At 59.2% G+C, this 10178-nt stretch overlaps 1 protein-coding gene across 2 annotated transcripts; it reads left to right on the top strand.

The window, feature by feature from the left end:
• Positions 1-5163: 5163 nt before the first annotated feature.
• Positions 5164-9952, top strand: LOC111157192 (fibroblast growth factor 17). Of its 2 annotated transcripts, none has more exons than XM_022518492.1 (5): positions 5164-5213; positions 5396-5432; positions 8093-8270; positions 8478-8584; positions 9517-9952. In XM_022518492.1, the coding sequence occupies exons 1-5, from the start codon at positions 5179-5181 to the stop codon at positions 9808-9810; spliced, it is 651 nt and encodes a 216-aa protein (XP_022374200.1). In that variant the 5' UTR covers positions 5164-5178; the 3' UTR covers positions 9811-9952. The 2 variants fall into 2 exon arrangements, with proteins under 2 accessions (XP_022374200.1, XP_022374192.1); XM_022518484.1 differs by having other exon boundaries at positions 5179-5213; positions 8126-8270.
• The last annotated feature ends 226 nt before the right edge of the window (positions 9953-10178 follow it).

Genomic DNA, 10178 nt, shown 5'->3' with positions numbered 1-10178 from the left:
GGGCCACAATAAAGTTTGCTTTGCCAGGACCTTGTTTCTGCCATCTGTTCGCAGGGGCCAGCCTTCTTGATGGCTGCAGTGAGCCCATGTGCCCGGCAGAGGGCGGCCATGTGCCAGCTGGGTTCTGCGCTGCTCTTCTCTCCCTCTCTTGTCCTCAAACTCCCACCTCCCCCCAGTTTTGTTGTGGGGGGAACCAAGTGTCTCAACCCCTTACCCAGCTTCAGCTCTCTGCCTCCGGCCTGAGGGACGGAGCTCCAGCTGGTGTGGGTCTTCCTGTGTCCACACTCCCTTGTGGCTGGCCAGTTTTCCAGGTACCAAACCAAAGGGTGAGAGCCGCCCACCCTGCCAGGAAGGGCCTTGGCCCCCGTCAGACTAGCCTGAGGATCTCTCCTGGCCCTGATCACGTCTGTCGGTTGTCAAATACACAGGACATCTGGTGGAACCCAGGAGGGGGGATGCTAGCTGTGCACTCCCAGGCTTGCCTCCTGCTCAGGGTGGGCTCCTGCTCATTTGTGTGAAGCTCTGTGTCAGGCGAGAGCCCAGAGGCCTGCACCTCCGAGGAGACCCTTCCAGGCAGGGCACGTGAGTGAGGCAGGCTGTAGAGGGTCTCTCACAAGGGGTGGATGGGTGAACACTCTTAACTCCCGTGTGAGGAGGCTTCTGCCAGGACAGCTCCCGGAACCACGGAACAGGGCTCCCCAAAGTGTTTGGACTAGCAAGGGGGTGAATGACCCGAAGACTGGGTCACCCATTGTGACACACAGATGGCCCCCTACTTGGGCTTAATGCTCGCAGGCCCTCTGACTTCTTCCTGGCCCTCTCCTACACCCCTGCCAACCAAACCTAAAGTGGGCCAATGGGGAGATGGTCCTGCCTCTCTCCAGGATCCTGAGGCAGGGCCCCGGAAGGTGAGAGGCTGGCATGGGAAGGTCAGCAACCAGGCTTGCGTGTCCATGTTCAGCCTCAGTTTCTCTCAAAGCCAGAAGAGATGGAGGAGGGTAGGGCTAGCCTTCTTGCTTTTTGCTGTCTACATCCCCTGGGACAGATGTGGGCATCACCCCACCCTCTAACAAATGAGAATGAGCCACTGACCTCGGGTTACCTGGACAGTGCTAAGGGACATCAGTTCACATCTGGCCCCAGGATGGTGGGCTGCAGGCATTTTCCATGGCTTCATGCCACAGTGACACAGAACAGAGGAGACAAATTCTTCACCTTTAAGTCCCCTCCAGTCTCGTGGAAACAAAAGCCAACGACAAAATGTCAGTTACTGTCCAGTGCTTTGGAGGAAGTGAAACAGGCCAATTTCCGGGCTGGAGAAGTACTATTAGGAGATGAGAGGAAGACCCTCAAAGGAGAAGAGCGACAAAAAGCGGGTGGCAGGCGCCAGGAGTCGCTGGCAGAAGGACACTCCCAGAAGCAGGGGCCAAGAATGCACAGGGCCTGCGGCAGAGCAAGCTTGGAGGTCTGAACAAAGAGAAGGCTGCCATGATTGCAGGAAGAAGGCGCTGGGCGCCGTTAAGCCCTGTTTCTTAGACCTGGAAGATGAGGCCCAAAGAGGTGAAACAACTGGCCCCCAAGGCCCCAGAGCTAGAGGAGGGGCCAGGGTTCCCTCCAGCTTGTCTGGCCCCAGAGCTCTCTAACCACTCTGGCAGAGAGGGAGAGAGCGCACAGCAGCCCGAGTGCTAGGAAGTCTCCCGAACTGAAAGCAGTCGTTAGAATGAAGTCTGGTAGTTGGGATGGGCAGCCCCAGCCACTTCTAGCCCAGTGGGGGTTCGCACAGGTACTTCTTCCCTCCACCTCGCCCCTGGCAAACGCCCCAGCAGTCTGGCTCCACCCTGAGTCTGCACAGAAGGGCAGGCGACAGCTACACGGACAGCTACGGACAGCTACGCCAGCCGATTTGATCTCCCGATGCTTGCCGGCAGTAGGGATAGAGCAGCAAAGATGGAGGGCTCCCCGTCTTGGAAGGGTCCATTTGCCTTTTGCCCTGCCCCAGCTCCAGCCCTTCTGTTTTTCAACAGGAAAAGGGTGAGCTGGGGTCGAAGCAGGTGGTGACAAGTGGCAGGTCTGCAGGTGGGCTCTGCGGCTCTGTGTCTGCACCAGCTGGGCTGTTAGAAGGAGCAGGCGTGAGACGCCTCAGTTGGGGGGTGTTGAACTTGGCACTAGGGGGTGGGGATTAACCAAAGCAGCCGGGGCTACTTCTCACTTCCCTTATCACCTCCTGCCACCTCCCCCCATAAATGTTAATGAACCCTACCTTCTGCCTCCCAGCTCCCTCTAGTCAAGGGAGAGACTGGGTCAAAATGTAGGTAAACTGAGTCTGGACCCCAGAAGAGGATCTAGGCCCCTTGCTTCCATTCTTTTGGTCCTTGATAATTTTCAGGGAGTGTCCACCTCAGCTGATGCTCACAGTGGCAGTTTTGACAACATCGGTAATGGCCATTTCCTTTTTACAAATTAGGAAGTGGGACCAGAGAAATGAAGAGATTACCATAGGTCACACAGCCCATAGAGGACAGGTCATGGGGATGGGGATAAAATCCATGGAACACTCTCCATGCTGCCTCCCCTCTTGGAAGCCAGCACTGGCCTTCCCAGCGGGGTCAAGGAGCAAGCTGAGTCAGGAGGCCGGGCCTGTAGGTGCACAATGGGAAGGGACAAGGAGCAGGTATCACACCATAAAATAGGCTACCCACCCATGCCCTAGAGTCCCCCGGCCCAGGCCCCTGGCTGAGCCCCAAGGCCAAGCTTGACTGCTGGCATCTGTTACCATGGAGACCCAAGCCTGGCTTGGGGGATAGTAGGTGACAACAAGCCCCTCCCCCACCGATAAGAACCAGGCACTTGGGCTCAGAAAACTGGGGCCCAGACAGCGCTAGGTGGCACTTCCCACACCTGACTCCTTAATTCATTGGGTCCACCCCAAGTCTGAACTACATCCTCCATGGGTCCATTCCCACCTGTCATCCCAGGAGTGAGGGCGGGAGGAGATAGCTCTGAGCACCCTACCGGGAGCTAGGAGCAGGCAGATATGTGGGTGAGGTCCCTGGCTGCCCAGAGAAGAGAGCCAGAGCTGGCACCAGCCACAGTGGACAGGTGGACTTGGGCATTTCCTCGAAGGGGCAGAGTTTAAATCGGGCTGAAAGTGAACAAATATAGAAAATGGAAATCATCAGTGGCACCAGCCTGGATGAAAGCAAAGGAGCAGGACAGGGCGCGGCATGCATAGAAAATGCTGAGCACTGGACCGGGAGTCTGGGTACCCGGTACCTTGTCCGAGTCACGTGCCACTCACTAACTAGCTGTGAGACCCTCCCTGGGCCTCATCAGTGAGTGAGGAGCCTGGACCAGATGAAGAATCTCGAAGAACCCTTCCAGTTTGGACAGTATGATTCAAGTATGGTCCCACCCCTGGACTCCCCCAGTTACAAGGCTCCCCCCACCCACACTCCCCAGGCCAGGTCAGGCTGAACAGGGCCCTGAGTCCCGCTGTGGGGTGCCGGGGCGGAGCTGGGAGCCAGGTGCTGGAGCTGGACAGTTGGAGGTGGCCAGGAGGTGGCCTTGGGGGTTGTCTGGGGGCGGGGGAGGGGTGGCAGACAACTTTGTGGATTGATCTAGCTCAGGAAGGTGAGAAGGAGGCTTGGAGGTGAGAGTTTCGCCCTCCTGCTCATCTCTTTAAGTAAATACATCCACATCCAACATTTCCCCTTCTCTTTCCATCCTGGGGGCACTTAGACCTCGGAGCCCAGAGCTGAGATGTGAGCTCTGCTTCCCTACATGGGGGCTTCCCTCAGAGATCCCCCCAAGTACAAGCCTGCTTCCACAGTCACCATCACCCGCCTTCTGAAGGAAAGGGACAGTTACAGTCCCCATCACCAGCCTCTGGGGCCTTGGATATCTTGGCCCAGAGGGCGTGGACACAGCAGAAAGGCTCCAGACAAGACCCACGTGGAACAGAAAGAGCATGGACTTCAGGAGCCCAGTCCCACCGTTCACTGGCTGGGTCATTCTGAGCTAACCACCTACCAGTGTGTCTCAGTTTCCCTGTCTATAGAATGGGGTAATACTGGTCCCACCACACAGCAGGGTGGGACCAGAGGTCACGTGAAGAGGCTGGTCCCACCACACAGCAGGGTGGGACCAGAGGTCATGTGAAGAGGCTGGTGGGCTCTTCATCCCAGGCAGGGGCTGATGGGTGCAGGGAGGAGGCCCTAGGGACAGCCACTGCCCCAGAGAGGATGGTGGGTGAGGCCCAAGAACGTGTTATGCCTTTTGACATCTGCTCAGTGCAGTTATCTCATTTGGCCCTCTGACATTACTGTCCCCACTTCTAGAAAAGTGCCCGGGGCCCAAAGAAAAGGAGCTTGTGCCAATGCATCAGCCCCTTTCAGAGCCTGTCTGTCCTGAGTCAGCAGGCCAGCTCTCAAGCCCACACTGGGTCCTCCCACAGCCCCAGCTTCACCTTCTCCCCCATCCCTGGTCCCCAACCTGTTGCACCCGCTATTTGCTGCCAGTCGGGGCGGCCTTGACACTTCTAACCGGGTGGCCAGACCGCAGAGAGGGGGAGCCAGGGGTGACAGAGGCAGTGGAAGCCAGCGCTCCTAGCCAAGCCCACCGCCTGCCCCCTGGAGGGAGGCTCCTCCTTTTAAGGCTGCTTCTGGGAATTTCCACCCCCAGAGCCAGACTCAGCAACCCCTGGCCCGGGAATGATACCTGCGCTCACCCTTGGGGAGGTGGGGCACCAAACCTGAGGGCAGGAGAAGCTGGACCCTAGGGAACGGAGGCGGGGCCCTCCCATCCAGGTCTGTGGGTCAGGGAAAACGTGGGAGACCACGGAGTCCAGCCTCCTTAGCCAGCAGCTCCATCCTCTGTGCGCGGGCAGCCCCGCAAGAGGCTGGCAGCCCCCGCCAGCGGCTGCTTTGCCCGCTCACTGGCCAGGAAGGTGGACACCTCACACCTCAGTCTCCCAATTACGCCCTCCTCCCCCACTCCTCCTCCCCTCCCTCTCTCTCTTCCTCCTCCCCTCTCTCTCCTCCTCTCCCCCCTGAAAACCTGTGGCTTGAAGAGACCTTGGCTTCTCTGGGACTCTACCCCTCTCTATCCCTGGGGACTGCCCATATCTGCTCCTGAGTTTGGGGGCAGGGGGGCCACCACCCCCAAGGACTCTCTGCGGCGATGGGAGCCACCTGCCTGCTGCCCCACGTCACTCTGTAAGTGTGCTGCCTCTCTGGATGGAAGTTTAGTTGCCCTTTCCAGCCTGGGGCAGACCTCGTTTTATCGGGACTCCCACCCGGAGGGGCGGGGGGAGGGGTGTGAGGGGAGGGTGCCTGGGTGCTCACCCTGGGTTGACTGCTGGCACCCACACCAGGGTCTGCCTTGTCTTCCCACACAGGTGCCTCCAGCTACTGATTCTCTGCTGTCAAACTCAGGTAGGCGGGTGCCCCCCCCCACTAGCTGTTCCCTGTCTCCCCCACCCCACCCAGCTTGGCGGGGGGTAGTCTCCTCTTGGTGGACAGAGGCAGGTTCCGGCCTCTCCCTGGATCCAGGGTTTCTGAGGTGGGGGGTGGGTGGAGGTGTCAGCCTTTGGAGGCGGGTAGAAGGGGCTAAGGCACATTTGGGGATGCACTGAGGTCTTTATCTGTCCTCCCTCCATGACCCTCCCTATCCCTACTTGTCCTGGAGTCTCTGTTTCTCCCTCCGTACTGCCACACGGGTTCCGCCCCCCTCCCCCAAGGCTAACCGCATGCGGCAGCCCAGGCTTGAGGGATGGACTCTGGAGAGATGGGTAGAGGGCAGAGGTGCTGGCTCAGGTGAGGCTTGTACTGGGAGCTACCTGAAAACACAGGTTTCCATGCAAAACCACTTGTGCATTCCACTTCCTACCCCTCTCCCCCCATCACAGATGTCCCAGGGGTGCGCTGCCCTGGGGGACTGCGTGGGCAGTCCCAATGCCCAGCCAGGGCGGGGTGACTCCTCACCTACAGTGCAACGAGGTCAAGCCCAAAGAGGTTTGTTTGGGACAAGATTTGGGTTTGCATCTCCACACTCCCCCCACCCCATGCCAGCGCCCCCATGCACACCCCCCACCCCAAGCCTCAGCCCCCCGTGCGAGGCTCGGTCCTTTTTTGTGATCCTCCATAAAAGTGCAGCTATTAAAATGCACTGGTCCAGAACCGCTCTGGGGAGAGATCGCTTGGCTTTCCCAGGCCAGAGGCCCGCTTCTCTTCATATCCAGTGGGGACTTTTTTTGAAGGTAAATGCCTTTTCTCTGGGAGAGGGAAAGGGGCTGCCTTTGAAGCAGTGGGGGGGTGGGAGAGAGAGAGAGACAACTCCCCCCCTCTTTTCCTTCCCCCTTTTGCTCTAGCCCCCGTTCCAGGCCTTTTGCTTCACACATCCAGGGAGAGCAAGAAGAAAGCCCCCAGCCTGGCTGGGAGGGGGCTGGGGGTGGGCCCAACCTGTTCTGGAAGGGGAATTAGCACAATGGTGAGGCTGGCCGGGGCGTTTATGGCCTGGCTGAGGCCCCATTCAGGACTCAGGGAAGGTGGCAAAGCTGTCCTTTCCCCCTTGAAGTGCCCCCTCACCCCCCCTGGAGGGGGGGCCGGCAGGCCGGACCATAGCCATGCTTGAGGGGCTGTCTGACAAGCAGCTGTCTGCAGCAGTGGAAGGGGAGGTCCCCCCGCAGCGGGAACATGAAAGGGACAGGCCAGGTCCCGCGGGGAGAGCGACTTGTGGGCTGTGGGGCTGTGGGGGGGGGGCGTGGGGCTGCTTTTGTGCAGGGCCTGAAGGGGGACAAGGAGAGGAGGGGGCTTCAGGGGGGCCCTCTCTGCTCCTGACCTGGAACAGACAGCCAGAAGGAGGCTGCCCGCCAAGAGGGGCGGAGGGCCTGAACCTGGGCCAGGAGGCTGGGGGCTGGGGCCAGGCTGGACCCCACTGAGGGTCCCAGGCCAGCTAGACCCCACCCCCTGGCAGGGAGGCTAGCCCCCACCCCAAATGCTGGCCTCGGGTTTTTCCAGGGTGGGGTGCAGGGCGCACTTTGCTGCTCTGAGTCTCCAGACCCTGCTCTCATAGGTGGGGGTCCTGGCGGCACTTCTGGCCAGTGGCAGAGCTGCAGTGGGAAATGAGCAGTGACACACACGAAGGGTTAACCCTGAGCAGGTTACAGGGTCAGCCTGGAGCCACCACAGCACTCACCACCCCCTTCCTCAAAGCTGATTCCTCCAGTTCCTGCTCCTCCCTCTGCAACAGAGGTGGCCTCCAACAGATGCTGATCTGGGTCCAGGTCTGTCTCAGTGGTTTTGATTGGGCCTGGTATAAAGGTGGCCTTAGGGACCTGGGCCAGGGAGAGTGGGGTCAGCAGGATCGGGTGGAGAGAGAAACATTTGAGCCTAGGGTTGAAGCTGTCACCAGCAGTTCAGAAATGGCATCTAGTTTGCACCTCACTGGAGAGAGAGCAGGAAGCGGTGTGGTTTTCTCCCACTCAGTGTTGCAGATAGGTAGGGAGAGACTGGGCCTGGAGATGGTGCTCGTCCTGGCTTTGCACCACGCCGGGGTGGAACCCGGAAGCTGGTAGCAACAGCGCCCCTACTGGCCAACCAGCCTCGGTTATGTTGGGGCACAGGCAGCCTGGCACCTCCTGGGAGCGCCCCTGGACCACGCCGCTGGCTCCTCCTGCTGCTGCAGCCTCCACATCCCTCACCCCCAGAGGGACAACACTGAATGGTGGACGGGCTTCTCTGAGGGTCCTGAGCACCCAGGGGGAGGGGCAGGGGAGTCATACAGAAGCTCAGGATCCCACCGCTGAACTTGGGTTCCATAACTTTGAAGGTTCCTTCTAGCAACCAGTCACGATTCCAGGTCTGCACTAGATCACAGGTGTCCCCCAAGCCTGGGCAGATGGAGAGCCAAGAGATCATGACTGGCTCACCCACTGGCCTGGGAAGGTCCTATGTCCCCGTCCCCAACACCTCTGCTTCCTAGGACCAGTGGCCTGCCCCATCACACTCACCTCCACACCCCTCTCCCCTGGATGGACCAGTGGTGGTGTCACCCAAAGCAAATTGACACTATTTTTCCCTTGGTAACCGCAAAGGGGGAGAATCACCCGTCTCCTAATTTTAACCAGTACGTGAGGGACCAGGGCGCCATGACCGACCAGCTGAGCCGGCGGCAGATCCGAGAGTACCAGCTCTACAGCCGGACCAGTGGCAAGCACGTGCAGGTCACCGGGCGTCGCATCTCTGCCACCGCGGAGGACGGCAACAAGTTCGGTGAGACCCAGCCCTCACTGGAGGCCACTCACACCACTGGCGGCCTAACAGATCCTATGCCCAGGCAGGGGCCCAAAGTGGAAGAGCCTCCCGGTGCCCCCCCACAACCAAAGTTGGGAGGTCAGGCTGTCTGGGGGGGGCCCCTGCCACACCCCTGAGCCCACAACTCCCACGGACAGAGGTCTTTCTCCCCCTCCCCCATCACAGCCAAACTCATAGTGGAGACGGACACGTTTGGAAGCCGCGTGCGCATCAAGGGGGCTGAGAGTGAGAAATACATCTGTATGAACAAGAGGGGCAAGCTCATTGGGAAGGTGAGACCTGGAAGGAGGACGAGGGAAGGAATGAATCAATCTTTCTGCCTGCCCCACAGCACCCCACTCCCCTCCCCTGGGCAAAAGCCAAGATGACTTCTACTCACACTCCAACACTCAGCCACTCTTGTTTCTCCATTTAAATGAGACACTTACTGATCCCTAAGTGTCTTGGGCTCTGATTTACAGGCAACGTCCAATCAGGGAGTCAGGATTTAGCACCTTCATGAGATTGCAGACCCCGTGTTGAAGGTCAAGTGCTGATCAGGGCTGAGAGTGGGCATTCATACATGGCCACAAGCTCCCCCAAGGTCAGTGGGGTTCACAGGATCCCTCTAGGCAGACGGCACACGAAGGGCCTACTAGTGTAAGCACCAGCTGGCGTGAGCTCTCGGGCAGGTCCAACGCTGTTGCGTAGGGAGAATTCCGTTTCCTTTAGCATTTGTCAATCCTGGCTTCTGGTTCTGGCTGTTCTTACCAAATATTTGCTGATTTCTGTCAAGCCTCAGGCTTCTCGTCTATAAAAATGGGCATAGTGTCAAGGTTTTGGATAGGGCCAAATGGATGACCATGTGGCTCCTGACATAGTCTTTATTCTGTAGACAGTTGCCCATTCTTCTCCTCAGACTGTTGCCTCTTTGGCCTCCACCCAACAGTTACCATGCTATACCACTGGCTAAACACCATGCTCAAGGCATACAACTTCCAAATGACAAACCTGTATTTAAGTTCAGATCTGACTCCCAGCAAACCGTGTTCCCTTCTCCCACTTTTACCTCTCCAACAAGGGCACCCACCTCCCTAGGCAGAAACCCCGGGGCACACAGGCCCCTGCCGCTCCCTCCTTTGTCCCACAAAATTGGTCCAAAAGTCAGATAAACCAGACAGGTTGGGTGGAGGAACACCCCTCCTCTCCCTCCCTCCCTCCGCAGCCCAGCGGGAAGAGCAAAGACTGCGTGTTCACGGAGATTGTGCTGGAGAACAACTACACAGCCTTCCAGAATGCCCGGCACGAGGGATGGTTCATGGCCTTCACGAGGCAGGGTCGGCCCCGCCAGGCTTCTCGCAGCCGCCAGAACCAACGAGAGGCTCACTTCATCAAGCGCCTCTACCAGGGCCAGCTGCCCTTCCCCAACCACGCGGAGAGGCAGAAGCAGTTCGAGTTCGTGGGCTCAGCCCCCACGCGCCGGACCAAGCGCACTCGGAGGCCACAGCCCCTGACGTAGTCGGGGACACTGGGGGCAGCTGCCCCTCACCAGCCTTCCCATCCCCTTCCCTTCCTAATCCCAAGACTGGGCTGGGGTGGAGGGAGGGGAACCAGAGCCCCCAAGGAGGACCGGGAAGACCAACCAGCGTCAGAGCCTCGAGCCGGAAAGGGGCGGGACTGCCACAAACCAGTGCTGGGGCCTCGGGGCAGCCGCCCCAGACCCCGCACTGAAATAGGGGGTGGGGGTGGGGCAGACCCCCAGGCGAGGAACTGTAGTGTTCCCTCGGACGCAGGCTCCCCGAAACAGGTGGAAAGGGCAGCAGATTCAAGGCCCTGCAGACACGGTCCGGAGGTGGTTCTCTTTAAACTCTGCCTGCGGAGTCTTCC

This window comes from Enhydra lutris, unplaced genomic scaffold (assembly GCF_002288905.1).
Source record: "Enhydra lutris kenyoni isolate GAN:26980312 unplaced genomic scaffold, ASM228890v2 scaffoldscaffold3, whole genome shotgun sequence".
Lineage (NCBI taxonomy): Eukaryota > Metazoa > Chordata > Mammalia > Carnivora > Mustelidae > Enhydra > Enhydra lutris.
This window is presented reverse-complemented; position numbering and strand designations above follow the sequence as displayed.